The 17,594-nt window shown below is 35.0% G+C and overlaps 1 protein-coding gene across 2 annotated transcripts in view; it reads right to left on the bottom strand.

Annotated features, from left to right (window-relative positions):
• Positions 1–17,594, bottom strand: part of cacna2d2a (calcium channel, voltage-dependent, alpha 2/delta subunit 2a) — a 262,629-nt gene that overhangs the window by 106,954 nt on the left and 138,081 nt on the right. For both annotated transcript variants that reach the window (XM_067372767.1, XM_067372766.1), the window contains exon 5: positions 2,020–2,064. In XM_067372767.1, the coding sequence (XP_067228868.1) occupies positions 2,020–2,064 (45 nt within the window). The remainder of the gene's footprint in view (positions 1–2,019; positions 2,065–17,594) is intronic.

Genomic DNA, 17,594 nt, shown 5'->3' on the forward strand with positions numbered 1-17,594 from the left:
TTTGTAGTTTGTTGGTTTTCAGCATAAAACTTGGTGAAATGATTTTAGTGTGTTTGAGTACTTTTTGAACATTTCCAGCACATTGTTAAAGGGTTAGTTCACCCAAAAAATGAAAATTCTGTCATTAATGACTCGCCCTCATGTCGTTCCAAACCCGTAAGACCTCCGTTCATCTTCAGAACATAGTTTAAGATATTTTAGATTTAGTCCGAGAGCTTTCAGTCCTTCATCCAGCTTATTGGTGCATTTCCGCCCCCTTCTGCTCCGGACAGTGACACGATTAGGACATCTGCGACATGCACACCTTCGCACCATTTTGAAATACAAACAATGTAGAATAGCTTGAATACAGCGTGCGTCTCCCTCAGACTGTAAACGAAGCTCGGGCGCACAAGATAACACGTCAGCAGCATCACTGTCCGGAGCAGAAGGGGGCGGTAATGCACCAATAAGCTGGATGCCAACTGCCGTAAAACAGGAAAGAAGAAGAAGAAGCAGCGTGGAGTGAAAAGCGGATGTAGAACAGACCCGGAAGAGAGGACAATGCTGAATAAAGTCGTAGTTTTTGTTATTTTTGGACCAAAATGTATTTTCGATGCTTCAAAAACTTCTAACTAACCCTCTGATGTCACATGGACTACTTTGATGATGTTTTTATTACCTTTCTGGACATGGACAGTCTACCGTACATACATTTTCAATGGAGGGACAGAAAGCTCTCGGACTAAATCTAAAATATCTTAAACTGTGTTCCCAAGATGAACGGAGGTCTTACAGGTTTGGAACGACATGAGGGTGAGTCATTAATGACATCATTTTCAATTTTGGGTGAACTAACCCTTTAACAATACCGTGATAATACTGATAACCGTGATCATTTTGGTCTCTATAAGCATGATATGAAATGTACAACTGTGTTCTACCTTTAGAAGCTGCAACACATGAAGCACATCTACACTGCGTCTCGATCTGCATTATCTAGCATGTTCATGCATTTGTGAACCTCTAACTCCTGTGGTAATCTGTTATTTGTACATCAGAGGACTTGGCAACTAACAGCCAGCAGGCAGATGTTGGTGTTTGAATGTAAATAACTTTGTGCTTTTGGACCAATGACGACATAATCAATTAAAGATGAAGCCACTGAACCATCTGGATTATGATAAAGTAATATGAGCGCTTATTTTTACAATTTTACTATGAATTCAATATTATTGTTATTGAGATATTTTTATATCTCTAAAGTTCTCCAGTAATTGCATTAATACAGTAGAAGCCGTCCATACATTGATTATAGTTTCTGGAGTGTGTCTGGAGTTGAGCGTATGAAGGAATCAAGCTCCGCGCACTTTCTGACCCTGAGTTTCTCGGGCCAATAGGGTGCGAGGAAGGGGTCACGAGGGTCTCAGGTGGGTCGCCGTCCCCTTGGCCCCTTTAATGATGAGCGATGTCCTCCAATTAGAGACGTTGACAGCCCCTAAAGCGCTGAATCATTAATCACACGCCTGCCCGCTTCTACCGCACAAAATCACACTCTGATTTATGACTTCTTGGGCTCTATACTTTTCCTTCTCTCTCTCATAGTACCTCCATTCCTCCTCTACTCGTCCGGCCTGATATAACGGCGTCCTTCTCCACTGTGTGAAATCAATCAGCCGCAGAAGAGAGTCGCCTTGACCTTTTACTTATACAATGAAAAGGTTGTTACTGAGTATATGATACATGAAAATATGGTGACGTGTATATTGTTGTCCCAGAGAAGAATTTAGTTGCTCAAAAGTTGCTCTATTATAACTCAGGAGACTTGCATTCTCTTACTCTTTCATTAAAACGATCAACATCGTTGCACATTTTCCTACGTAAAAGTGATTGATGTTTCTAAACCAATTTCAAGCTTTGAGACACAATGACTTGAATGTAAGGAAACTAAACAAACACACTGTCAAATATGCAATGAAAATAAATAAATATAGAGATCAATATTTCTTACTGGCAACAAAAATGAAAAATGTCACTTACAGCATCCGAGTCGCCTTTGGAGTCGTAATACTGGATGTCGTTTTCCTAAAACAAAACAAAACAGAAATATTAATGACGTAAATATTTTTTTGTTAAAATTACTGCTTTGAGGACCATTAAACAACCTTCCAGTTAGGGCTGCAACGATTAATCGTGATTAATCGTTTGCAAAATAAAAGTCTGTGTTTACATAATATATATGTGTGTGTGTGTTCTGTGTATAATAATTATGTATATATAAATACACACACATTCATGTATATATTTAAGAAAAATGTTATATTTGTATATAAAATATTTATGTTTATATGTAATATAAAATATATATAAATATATATATTTATAATACATGCATATATTTCTAAACTTTATGCCTGTATGTGTGTGTATTTATATATACATAATTATTATACACAGAACACACATATATATTACGTAAACACAGACTTTTATTTTGCAAACGATTAATCGTGATTAATCGTTGCAGCCCTACTTCCAGTCATATCATTTTCTGTCCTATTTTCTATATTATGGTTTCTATGCAAGACAGAAAAAACTGATCCTTATCAGCTCATTTATTTCCTCAGAATATAAAGCAATAATAAAATTACAACCCTGTCCCGAGGGCACTGCCATGAGACGGTAATTGTCATTTGTTTTGAAGCTGTCTGTTGTGGTTTTGTATTTGCTGTCGCATGCATGTCTTTTTTTTGTTTGCTGAATTAGGGATTTGCTGCTGAATTAGACATCTGCTCACAAAGCATAAAGACCGTGCCTTTTATTAAATAAATAACATGACATAAGATGAAACATAACACTGCCATTAGTTTTGACAAGACGATCACTAGAATGACACATTATTGAATCAAAATTGACATTGTTCACTCACAAAATCAATCACTCACTCACACTCTAACCTCTCCCATCCTCAGACCTAAGCTCAATAATTTATATAGATTAAAAATGTTTACGTGACAAGAGTGAAACCATCCTATACTCACAATTCATTCATTAATCAGTGAATGCTAGATTTGTCAATATACATAAATACTGAGACATTGCATTTGCTTCTGAAAGTAACTACCTGAAAGCAGAGATAGGCAAGAAAAGAATAAAAAAAATTGTGAGAAAATGAAAGCAGAATTTAAGCAAACAAACTATTGTACATCAACAGTCTATGTCAGTACTCATTGCTTTAATACAGTATAATTTTTCCATGACAGAGTATGAAGGTGCAGATACAGTAGGATAGAGTATGCCACTGCTACATTTACATTACGCCTCCACTGTCATTTGCTTAATTCAGTTGGATAACGGTCGCTTCAATTTCATCCAGCTCATCCAACACGAGGTGTCGTACATAGCACAGCAGGAGTTCACTGATCATGAGATGACTGACAAGACTATGGCGGATAATTCATTGCAAAACAGAGCCTAAGACTCCGATAAATGTCTCATCTTGTAGAATGTGCGCTTAGCAAGTGAAAACGCAAGTGCGCGTTCAAATGCGATTTCAATGACCCGCATTTTGAAAGCGGCTCCCTGATGCATGCAAATGTCTCCCATATCAAAGCCGTCTTAGGCTAGACTGTGTAGTTGTTAATCATCTCTTAGCTCGATATCATACTTATAGAAAAATTGGATCTCTATTTGCACTTTTTTCAGTCTAGTGCAGTAAATTACATTCCATGTCTAATATTGGAAACACTATTAAGTGGTGTGCTTGAATTTCTTCTAAAATATGAGAAATATCCATGACGGAACAAGTAGAAATAGACCAAAAAGGATGTTCCTTGTGTGTGTGGCTGTGATTTGAATGGATAAGCATCAGCGTGCCGTAGTATCTCTCAGTAGATGTAATGTGCTGCCGTATAACTGATTGTTACATATGATCGTTTCAACTGGTTTTAGAGCAGCATATTCATCTGTCCTGATGCCAACGCTCACACACAGAAAGCCCCTGTGGTCTGATGTCTCACGGGGGTCTGCGTCTGATCTCCTCCCTCTCTCCTCCTCTGGTTTCTACCTCCCGTTGATGCAAAATCAAGGGTAAAACTGGTTGGATTTCACTGCTTTTCTCTGGAAAAGCATCCTACAATACTCCATATACATGCACAAAGTAATTTGCATATAATGTGCATGTTATATATTTTATATATTCATAAGAATATCAGCATTGATTGTTTTCATCAGCTACAGTAAGCTTTATAACCTGTAAGTTGATGAAAACAATGCGATGCAATACAAATTGAAATTCTCAGATATTCTCTGCAACCTCGTAATTCCATTTGAGAATCAGAAATCGCTGTTTAAAGGGATACTCCACCGTTTTTTCATATTAAACTTTGTTATTCCCTTAACTAAGACGAGTTGATACATGCCTCTCTCGTCTCAGTGCATGCACTAAATCGCTCTGTCTTGCGGCGAAACTTTATTAGCACTTAGCTTAGCCCAGTTCATTCAATAGGGGCCAAGCAGAGAAGCTACCAAACACCTCCACGTTCTCCCTATTTAAATACAGTTACTCGAGTAGCATAACTCGACCTAGGACGGCGACACAAAACAAAACGTTGCGCTTTTCTAAGCGTGTAAAATGGACAACTATATTGTATGGCGGAATACCATAGCAAGAGCTCGGGAGCACTTTGACTTGGCGCAGTAATATCTTCACTCGTGAAAAGTCCTCTCACCGGCCCCCGCTCCCTCTCCTCCTCCCTCTCATTTCCGTCAATAGAACCAACGTGACTTTTACAGGAGAGGAAGCGGGGGACTTTTCACGAGTGAAGATATTACTGCGCCAAGTCAAAGTGCTCCCGAGCTCTTGCTATGGTATTCCGCCATACAATATAGTTATTCATTTTACACGCTTAGAAAAGCGCAACGTTTTGTTTTGTGTCACCGTCCTAGGTCGAGTTACACTACTCGAGTAACTGTATTTAAATAGGGAAAACGTGGAGGTGTTTGGTAGCTTCTCTGCTTGGCCCCTATTGAATGAACTGGGCTAAGCTAAGTGCTAATAATGTTTCGCTGCGAGACAGAGCGATTTAGTGCACGCACTGAGACGAGAGAGGTATGTATCAACTCGTCTTAGTTAAGGGAATAACATAGTTTAACATGAAAAAACGGTGGAGTATCCCTTTAAGGACTACAACAAATGGCTGGTAGGGACTACAACAAGCTTCTTCCATGGTTAGTGACATTGCTAACCCTAAAATTTACATAAACCCCGCCCCCGAGAACACACAACAAAGGGGATGAGGTCATGTTGGGCTGCTTTAGAGAAGAGGAAGAGTTGTTGTAGTAGAGTGTTGTTAGTCATGCCGTCATTTTACGCCGGACTGCTTCACAAACGAGGGTCAATTCAACACAAAAGATGAACATGACGGCACATGCTAGTGGATGAGTTGAATCAACTCCACAGCAACTACATAAATGTATCCACTAAACATTCAGAAACGTCCTGTTTCATCCTAAAAGTTGTAACTTCTTCCTGAGTCTCTCCATCATTGTCGACTCCGGTTTGAACAAATGTAAGGCTGAACACCGTTACTGACAATCCTCATTTTGGCTGCGTGAGATTCTCCACCTTTGTTGTTGTTGAGCTGTTGAAGCTCCGCCCTCTTCTGGAAAGGGGGTCGGGAGCAGCAGCTCATTTGCATTTAAAGGGACACACACAAAAACTGAGTGTTTTTGCTCACACCCAAATAGGGGCAAATTTGACAAGCTATAATAAATGATCTGTGGGGTATTTTGAGCTGAAACTCCACAGACACATTCTGGGGACTTATATTACATCTTGTAAAAGGGACATTTTAGGTCCCCTTTAAAAAATAGTGTTTTTTCTATTTCTTGAAAAGTAGCATTTTTGGAGATACAAGGTTTCCACCCAACAGCGATATTAGCACTTTTTGAAAACTGCACTTCACACCTAGTGAAACAACATTTTGATCCATTGCATATGGTTTGAATGACAGTAAACTCTAATCTACATCTAATATAACCATACTGCATAACACATACAGCAGAGTATACTGAATACTACATTCTGCATATTATTTTTTAATATATGAAAAAAGTATGCATGCCAAATGTTTCAAATAGTAGTATGTTATTGTTTATACAATAACAATGCTTGAATTGTCCTAATGTCTTAACATTTGTTAATGCACTTAATGTGTCAACAAAGAGATCAAAATTGCAGCTGGGTTAATTTGGAAATATCATCAGAAATGTAGATGTTCATGTAAGTTATCAAGGTAAGTTTCACGATATTCACTACTAGTATTTGCATACTGCAGAAACAGTATGAGTAGTATGTTACTGTGCTATTCTGAAATAGTGTCTCCTCCTCTCTCTCTCTCGTTCTCTATCCATTCCAGTTCTATTCCCGTCTCTCTCTACAGTGCCAATCCAAACAAACCAGACGCCAACACCATAGTGTCAACAACAGTGTCTGAGCTGGTCACAAGGCAGTGGTCAAAAACGCTGACAAATCTACACAACCCTGCAACTCACACAAGCATGACGGCAAACACACACTCTCTCACAGCATCACTCTCCTGGGACACTGTCGGGAGTGGGAGATGAACAGATAGAGACAGAAATAGAGCGAGAGAAAGTTCCATTCCTTAAAATCAAAAATCCAGTCAATCGTGAGCGATGACCTCCCGCTCTCTCAAAATCTCTCTTCTGGGCCCTCTGGGTCTAAAAGCACCTATTTATAAAATATTAAATATATAACATTTGTAACATTATATATTTAATAATATATTATTAATAATATTTTAATATATTTATTTAACACTCTGAAGTCTGAGGGTATCACCGGCGATACCACCGCGTTTTTTTTTCTTACCAGTGTGAAAGAGACTCAAAATACTCCGTCAATGTTGCACATACAATTAAGAGTTATACACAATTTTAATCTGTTGAATATCTTCTTTCATTTGTGTACACTCAGAGTAACAACAAAATGTTGTGCTTTTTGAAAAATAAAGAAAACTAACATGATGCGTGATCTCTTGTCTCCCTCTGAACAAAGTCCAATCTGATAGTTCTCAGAAAATGAACTGTAACTTAGTGAATACTAATCACAAAAAAATTAAACTTATGTCTAAAGAAACGTTGAAATGTCAGGTTTTAAATCGTGTAAGTCAAATACAAATCGAAAACAAACATTTTGTGTTTATGTAATCTGTATGAAAAGAGAGCCATGTCAGAAGTCTGTGATTCAGCTCATTATCTGCTAATGCGGCCACACCCACGGAGGGAGCGCTATTCAGACGCAAATTCTGAGGCAATACATGCATTCATCGTCTCAATCGTGTATTTATTGTCTTGAAAAGTGTTTATCTGGATGTTAAAGCCATGGTTAGCGAACTCTAGAAGACATGCAGTTAGTTCCTGGTTCTTCTTCTTCTTTATATGGATTTGTGGCCTAAAGGTGTACAGAGCGCCCTCCGGCTGCAAGTATGAATTGTATCCAGCACTCAGTGATGATATATAGAATAAATATTACTCCTCTGTATAGAAATTTGACATAAACATATAAGAATCCATCAATATTTCTCCAAATGTGCATGCTTTAAGCTAAAAGCCTAAATGAAATGCCATAGAGGTAACATAACTGTTCAGACACTTTGCATCACAGAAATACATTATATTTTATGAATATAATAGAATACCATTATTTTAAATTGAGCTGAGACATTATTACAGAGGGTTTTTTCACACCCTACCTGTCTGAAAGGCCTCATTAATATGCAAGTCATTTCAGGTCATTATTATTTGATTCTTTTGTCTTCTCAGGTGTAAATGGCCCATTATTCATGATCATTCACGCCTCCACGCATACTGTGTTCCTTGACAAAAAGTGTCTTACAAAAACTAAATCAATATATTGTTTTATATGAAGGAGTAGGCAGCATAATTGTTACATAATTCTGAAGCAAAAACTCTAGTCTACAACCTCCAATACCCAGAAGTCTTATGAACACAGATTTAATATAATTTTTTGGCCTTATTTCAGTGACTTAAGTTTTTGTTTTTTCAATAACCATGCATAAACATTATTCCTTCAAAAACAAAAACATGTACATACATGTTCCTTACATATTATTGTCGCCTAGTTTGTGTTGAATACAGTGTAATTACACTTGTGTCATTAATGTGTTTATGAACAAATAAAAAAAGCACAAATGTCAGGGCATGTCAAAACTTCTCCAGGCCCCAAATCAGCCTCAGACTCCAGATGGTTAATATATTTAATAAATATTATATATTATATATATATATATATATATATATATATATATATATATATATATATATATATATATATATATATATATATATATATATATATATATATATATATATATATATATATATGTAATACTATTTTAATATTCATAAATATTTAAATATACACAAACACATATGAGTTATATTATTTTAATCTATTGTTAGGGTAGACTCATAACTTCATGTCTTAAATTCAAGTCACTTTTAGCAATATATTAACAAATAAAATCTAAAAATGCTTTTGCTTCAGGTGCGTAGAGCCCCAAAAAAAAGCAAGTTCAGACAAACAAAGAAATTTCTAACTACACACTAAATTAGATTCAGACTGGAGAAACTCAAGCAAAAATATTTTTTTTTTTTATAAACCGCATTACTCCATTATGGCAGGTCAAAAATCTGCATGAAAATAAGACAAGGAAAAATTATTGAAAAATTGTTAAAATATATAAAAAAAATAAAATAAAATACTGAATTTATGCTGACATGTTTAGAAAAATGTCTATCACAATACAATATTGAATTTATTATGTAAGCATGTTAATAAGGCACACATTTTATACATGACCCTCAAGCTGTGCAAAGGTCACAAGCTCTCTGAGGGGTTTAAAGGAGGGATTCAGACAACAGAGAAAGAGAAGGATGAGGAGGGAGAGAAAAAGACAGAGAGGGACGGAGCAATAAGAGCTGAAGCGAGAAAAGAGGAGCGACCGATGGAGAAGAGAGGAGAGGATGGGAGGCAGTGGACTATTAATAGAAGTTCTCTGCAAAGACAATCCCTCTGGCGGAGTGTGGGTGTCTCTAGTGAGCCAGTGGGCTGCAGTGTGTGTGAACTGTAAACATGTGAACTGTGATCTTACATTTGTGTAGACGTCCACCCTCACACACCTGTGCTCAACACACTAACCGCACCTGTCAGAGCCACCAAACACTAATAATGGACCAGACACAGTTAAAGGCTCTTATACTACTAACAAAACAAGGATGATAGCATTGCCACCTTTTTTGACATCGCTATGATCGCTTAAGTTAAAATGAGTTCAACTTTTAAAAGAAGCGTCTCTAAACCTGCACTGCATTTTAACCGCAAAAACGCATTCTGTGTTACTGGTCGAAAGATAAACTGTGCATTATTACTTCAGTATTGTTATTTAAGCAGAATGCCTAATGCATTCAGTTTAACAGCATTAAAAGTGAGGCCAAAGAGGGCAAGGTTTCAAATGAACAATGCATATGTATTTTAAACACTTACGTTATGTTCTTGCTCCGTCCAAGTAATAAATGCACGTTCCTGAAATAATTTTAAACTACTATGACCCACTTTAGTATGCGCCGGTGGCCAAATGGCACTTTAAAATCAATCAGAGCTATAGAAATGTATATATTAATATTTACAAGTAGTTTAGGCTACAACACCCTGTAATTCGCACCTTGATGTCATGTCATTTTTTTCTGCCCGTTGTGGTGCGATTGTCAGCCACTGCTTTTCCGCTGCACACTGAAGCACGCGTTTTTAATTTTTTTTTAAGCTAAGAAAAAAAAAAGGCAAACTGAAATTTTCATGTTAATTTTTTTATTGGGTGGGTATTCTACAGCCCTTCGTAACACTTCTCAACACACAGCCCACCCTTGCCCATGCCTAGAGCCATATGTACAGTTGCATGAAAAAGTATCAAAACCCACATGAGGAATGATGTCAGGATGGAATCGATTTCTGGAGTGGATATTGAAAGGGATTTATTACCACCCAAAAAGTATTTAATAAATGCTATGACTGTTTATCTCAGGTCTCTATTATAATTTAATATAAAAATATAATATTATAGAAAATAATATTTAATATATATTTATATACAGTTGCATGAATGGAAACCCCTTGCAAAATCTGTGAAAATGTGAATAATTTTAACTAAATAAGAGAGATCATACAATATGCATGTCATTTTTTATTTAGTGCTGTCCTGAGTAAGGTATTTTACATAAAAGATGTTTATATATAGACCACAAGACAAAAAAAAAGCTGAATTTATTAAAATAACCCCTTTCAAAAGTTTGTTACCCATTGGTACTGTGTGTGGTTACCTGGATGATCTACGACTGTTTTTATGTTTTGTGATGGTTGTTCATGAGTCTCTTGTTTGTTCTGAGCAGTTAAACTGAGCTCCGTTCTTCAGAAAAATCCTCCAGCTCCTGCAGATTCTTCAGTTTTCAAGGATTTGCATATTTGAACCCTTTCCAGCAGTGACTGTATGATTTTAAGATCCATCTTTTCACACTGAGGACAATTGAGGGACTCAAACACAACTATTAAAAAAGTTTCAAACATTCACTGATGCTCCAGAAAGAAAACTTTTGAACAGGATGAAGAAGTCCAATTTTTTCGTATTTTGTTGAAAAACAATTTTTTTGCAATTAGTACTTCCCTTCTGAAACAACAGAAGATACTTGCATGTTTCCCAGAAGATAAATTAAATAGAATTGACCTTGATATTCAAATTCAAAAAGTTTTCACCCCCCAACTCTTCCTTCTGGAGCATCAGTGAATGTTTGAACCTTTTTTAATAGTAACGGAGCTCAGTTTAACTGCTCAGAACAAACAAGAGACCATCACAAAACAAAAAAAAAGTAGATCATCAGGTAACCACACACAGTATTAAGAACCAATAGTTTACAAACTTTTGAAAGGGGTTATTTTAATAAATTCAGCTATTTTTTTTTTTTTGTCTTAAGGACTATATATAAACAATAAAAAATTATAAAAAATGATATGCATATTGTATGATCTCTCTTATTTTGTTAAAATTATTTACATTTTCACAGATTCTGTAAGTGGTTCTTTTATACTTTTTCATGCAACTGTATATAAATATATATTAAATATTTTCTATAAAATTATATTTTTATATTAAATTATAATAGAGACCTGAGATAAACAGTCATAGCATTTATTAAATACTTTTTAGGTGGTAATAAATCCCTCTCAATATCCACACCAGAAATCGATTCCATCCTGACATCATTCCCCATGTGGGATTTGATTCTAAATTAGATTTAATTAATTAGAAATTTTAATCAATTCCAAAAATAAGTGACAAAAATGACTCAGCAGATTATGAATGAGAATCACTCATATATGTGAGTACAGTATGTTTTCCCGGGATACTTGAGTTCACGTGTCCCTCAGGCTCCGGGACCCATCTGTTATGACCGGTCTGTTTCTCATCTGCACTCTGTTTCAACTCACTCCATCCTGGTAGAGGCTTTAGAATAGACACGCATTCATAGAAACGGCTATTTACATTTGGTTCTGGCATCTAACAGGAAATACTGAATCAAACGTTCATTTAGTATTGTATTAAATTAAAGACTACATGAATGGATGATGTTAGTTTAGAAAATAACAAATCAATTCCAATGTGTTGCGGCCAACAAAAATGCCTCAATTTTACTAATTTAAATTGATGGCACAAAAACAAATCGTGACAAAATGTTCAAGAATTGTGTTGCATTAACTCATTTTAATTAACTGAACAAGCAGCAAAATGCATTTTTCAGTGTGTGCATTTGTCCTGCCAAAGTGCATGCCTAAAATAAAGTAGAATGACAACAGTCAATAAAACAATTATTAAATCTCAACATTGTCTCGGTTCAGCGCTCCTCAGTCTGCAGTTCCAGCCAGGCTACTGGCGGTCAGCTTCTCTGCTGTTGCTATAGAAACAGGCATCTTTGTTCTACAGCCATAATAATGTTGATTTGTCTTTTCAGAAAGCACTCGCTCTCATTTCACTGTGTTTCACCTTCTTGTCATTTTACTCGCTCTTTGATTCGACAGGTGGGTCATACAGATGTAAAAATTCTGTCATCACTCATTTGCCCTCATGTTGTTCCTGTCAGAAACCCAACTTTCTTTTGTTAAAGGTATTGAGCGGAAGAATATCCTGGACCAACATTTGGAAATTAGACATTATTGCAAAAAAGAGCAACTTGAATCGTTCGTCAGAACAAAGAAAATCATTCAGGTTTGGAAACACATCAGGGTGAGCAAATAATGACAGAATTTGACATAAAACTGGTTAAATTGGTTAACGTTTAATGCAGATTGCTTGACCGGTGTAGTCGTGATGGATGACCAATTATTTTTTCTACCAGCAGGGGGAGATTCATTAAGACGCTTGTTATATTACCATACTACTAATTCTCCATTATGACTACATTTGCTAAAATTTGTAGTATATTTGTAGCAAAACTTTATCCCAGGGGTGTCAAACATACATTGGTGTGTATTTATATGAATAAACAGCGCTGCTTTGTGTACAGCGGTAAACGAAGAAACGCTATATTGCTGCTATTCCATAAGCGCCACCTACTGACAGAGAGTGAAACTGCATTTTCACTCAGTCCATCTGCTGTTTTTGTTTTGTACAGGTGTCAATTTGCTTGTAATAAATCGGAATCAGCCATGTAAAATCATAATTGGGGCATTCCTAATAAAAAATGTTAAATAAAACATTATTTTAAAATGTCTTTTTACTGTAAAAGCAGCAGTGTGTTTTTCTAGTTTTATTAATATGTAGTTTGTATGGATAATATTAATGTCGGCTAATTGTAAGATTTAAAAAGGTCATTTGGCCGACATCTGACCATTGCTATTATTGTCAACTAGAATTTTTTAAACATCTGTTAAGTGAAATAAAGCTGAAATAAAATATTAATATTAGTTAAAAAACTAAACAAAAATTTGAAATGTTGCCTTGACAAACTGATAAAAAGTTTTGAAATACATAAAAAAAACTAAAACTACAAAAAAAAAAAAAAATAACAAAAGCACATTAAACTAAAATGAACATGAAAACTAAAAATATGTAAATAAAAACTAATTCAAAATATGAATAAAACTGTAATAAAATTAAAATAACACTGGAGCCGACTGCAAAGAGTTATGAAATTTTGCACAAATTCATTCTACAAAAAATTAAAATAAATAAATAAATAAATAAAATAAAATAAAAACTGTAAAATATTAAACTGAATAAAAAAAAAAAAACAGCCTTCTTTTTTTCTGAAATATACTATTTATTCTATTTATACTATTTTTTTTACATATAGTAGGGAGTATAGAAAAAGAAAACAGTACACTAGTTCTCCATTGCACAAAAATGATTTGGCAACAAACCACAAATTACAAGCTGCTATTTATCAATTAATACCTACTCAGTATCAATGAATACATATCGATTTGAATGAACAATCTTTCAAAGGCTCTTTTGTATGTGGCTCTACTCGTTTCATCATCTCCATCCACGTACATTCACACAAGTCTTTCATGACGCTCTCAGACACTTTGACATTTAAATTACAAACGATCTCTGTGTGTTATCCATGAAGACAGCTTAGAACGGAGCCCGTATCTCTTCCAGACACACACTAATTAGTTTATAATTACAGCACACACACACATATACAAACGCTCTGATCTTTAAAGTACACATAGCACAGTGGGTAACCCATTTATTTATGGATTCTGATGGATTTCCGAGTGAAGCGGGATATTCACATAGAACAAGAAAATGGGCGGGATTTGAATTTGTCCATCACAAATTGATTAAATTTTTGATTTCAAACGATTCAGAAAGCAAGTACTTCCATGTGTCCGGAAATGCAATATTGCTGTCAGTAAAACTTCAACATTAACCACAAACTGACTGGATGGTGAAATGCATGACTTTCTGGTTGAAAAATAAAAGGGATTTGTGATGTCATCTGAAAAGGAAAGTCATTTCATAGGCGGAGCAAGTTACATTTAAGGAATATTACAAAGAAAAGCTTTCTTTTTTATTTTTTTATAATAACATGCATCAATGAATCATTCTGAATAAAACCAAGAACACTTTAAGAAATTAAACAGGGTCGATTATCGTTTTAAACCACGAGCAAAAGATTCATATGAGAAGCATAATTATTACTGAAATATTAGTGCTTCAGTGTGTCTTTAAATGCAACACTGCTTTCAGTAAAACTTCAAAATCAAATGCAGATATGCTTGTGTATACAAATAAAATGCATTATTATTATAGAAATATATTATATTTTAGATACATATTATATATATATATATATATATATATATATATATATATATATATATATATATATATATATATATATATATATATATAAAATTATAAGTTGCTATAAAAGCAATGTATATTATTATAGAAATAGAAAACAAAAACGCCAGTCTCCTTTTTATGCAGAATGCGATATATCCGTTCTCAACCAATCACAGCGCACCATTTCACCCACTGTAAATATTGGCTTTTTTAAAAAGCAGTTTTTAATACCAATGTACTCAGCAAATGTGTTTAACCAACCGTGCGTTGGCGCCAGATACTTTTTAATTGGTAATAACAAATCATTTATAACATTAACAAGATGACCCGTTGAATTCATTTTGGGAGCGACAGCTGAATGTATTTTTAGTAAAATGGCTGTATATAAGATAAATATTGACAAAGTTTAGACTCTGTCATATATGTGAGTCAACTTTGTTGTTTATTTACAGTTTGAAAAAGAACTTTTATATTGATGGATTAATTGCATTTTGGGGGAAAAAAATGCATTTTTATAATAAACTTTTTAAAATCAAAATGTAGATTTGAATTTTTAATGTTTTTATAACCAAAAGATGCTATGTGAAAGTCAAACAGAAAATAGTGGTTTTCATCTTGCCACTTTCTTGGTAAAGAAAACACCTTTTTACTCAAATGAATCAAAATTATTGCGTTTTGGAACCAAACTCTTCATATATATATATATATATATATATATATACATACATACATACATACATACATACATACATACACACAGTCAAACCAAAGATTATTCAGACATTTTTTATATTTTTGATATATTTTTACTAGTGGGTGAAGGACACTATAGTTCATTTCTGTAAGTGAGGATAGCAAAATAAAGTAAACTGTGACATATTATACCCAAAAACTCTTCATACAGGGGACTACCAGTATAAATCTGGAACCAAAATTTATTCAGACACTTTGACCTGACCATGTTTTGCTTAAGTGTTACCTGACATAATTAAGATTATTTTTTCTGACACAGTTTAACTCTGAGATCTTGTCGTATTTTATTACAATTTTTTTTTTTTTTACTTTAGTGAATAAACAATTAATGAATGAAATGTTCAAGGTGTCTGAATAAATTTAGGTTTGACTGTATATATATATATATATATATATATATATATATATATATATATATATGTGTGTGTGTGTGTGTGTGTGTGTGTGTGTGTGTGTGTGATTAGAATAACAAGGAACACTTTAAGAAAGTAAAGAGGGTCATTTTGATTTCACATAAAGAGAAAAAGATTCATCTTGGTCAATGTGTCAAGTTTAAAATGGCTGTCAGACTGTATTTGTCACACACACGCTGACGGATGATCCACAGCAGAGAAACAACGCTTGTCATTGAGCAAGAATTATTACTGGAATATTACTGTGTCTGTGAGTCATGAAATGCCACATTCCTGTCAGAAAAACTTCAATAACGTGTTGTGTTTAAAGTTTAACATGCAGTTTTTTCTACATTTCCTGAATATATCAATACATTTACGTTACATTCTTTATTTTGTCTGACGGTCTTGTCTATAGTATCTGTGATTGTTGTGGTGGCCGGAAGGCAGAGAAACAGTGAGATTGGCTCGCTCATAGATGCTCCATGTTGGTCCTGGACTGAAAAAGCAGAGAGTTTGACTTCACATCAAAATGAATTACAAACTAACTTACATTTACTCATTAAACATATCACAGTTAAGACAGAGACAGATGTGAATGTACGGAGATAGAGCTCTGATTTAACTGTTCAGCACTTTGTAAGTACTCTATCTTAGGCTAAATGTCACATCGCCAACAAAACTGGAAACTGCTGACTGAAATCACCAGTTCCAACCTGACTGGCTGAGTTTACACAACTTCCAAGAGACGAGGTGCACAAGAAGTTAGAGCTTGATTCAACCGAGGCATTTAGCAGCAAGTAAACCACATATTTGTATATTCTGCTTGGTTTTATATTGAAATAATTATGTGAAATAAGCTGTATTTATTACACATAGGGCCCTATTTTAACGATCTAAGCTCATGGTCTGAAGCGCGTGCCGCGAGCGCACTTAGGGCGCGGTCGGTGTACCAGGCGCATAGTCCAAAAGGGTTGTACCTAGTCTCTTAATGAGTCATGGGTGTGTTTTGGGCATAACATGCAATAAACCAGAGTGTCATCTCCCATTCCCTTTAAAAGCCAGGTGCGCTTGCACCATGGTGGATTGCTATTTACATGGCGGAATATAAACACCTTCAACCTGACGAGTCAGTTTAAATACATTTTTAATATCTGGCATGTTTGTGTGCTGCTGTGAGTCCCTGTGTGTGTAACAAGCAGAGTGTACATGCATTGTGCACCACCTACAGGTGAATATTACTAACACGCCCTTTAAATAACAAAAAAATACTGCGGCATTGACTTTACAGCAGGTTTTTGTTGGTCAGTGGTGCAGTTGTTTTCAGTTGCCTCATAATAGCAACACGCCAACAATGTGCCTAAATTCGTTTTCAGACCAGCATGCCCATGGGAGAACAGATGGCCGCAAGTGCATTTGCTATTTAAACAATGTGGACATGAAAATGATAACTACGTCTGGCTGAAGCTAGCAAAAAACACTTGTGTCGCACCTGGCGTTGCACTGTGCCGGGTGTATGATAGGGCCCATACTGTGCAGGAAACCTGTTTGAAAATCATTTGCAATTGATTCTTGCAATTCCATTTCTTCACAGTAGGTGGCACAGAAATCACACTACATGAAATGCATTTACAATCCATTAAAAGTGGCCTAAGATATTATTGGTTAATATTATTTTCCCCTATCACACAGCATTTAATACATCAGCAGGAAGGAAAGAGGCCAGGAATTATAATTTGATGATTGTTATTAAAACAATCTCTCTCTCTTTTTTTTTTTTAAAGTAACATGTACCTATGAATCATGTATAATACGACCAAACCCATTTGTTAAGAAAATAAATAGGATCCATTTTAATTTAGACATGAGAAATACAATGTGCATGAGAGGCCTGAGAGTCTGACTCCTTATTAGAATACTATCTATCTATCTATCTATCTATCTATCTATCTATCTATCTATCTATCTATCTATCTATCTATCTATCTATCTATCTATCTATCTATCTATCTATCTATCT

Source organism: Chanodichthys erythropterus, chromosome 21 (genome assembly GCF_024489055.1).
Source record: "Chanodichthys erythropterus isolate Z2021 chromosome 21, ASM2448905v1, whole genome shotgun sequence".
NCBI lineage: Eukaryota > Metazoa > Chordata > Actinopteri > Cypriniformes > Xenocyprididae > Chanodichthys > Chanodichthys erythropterus.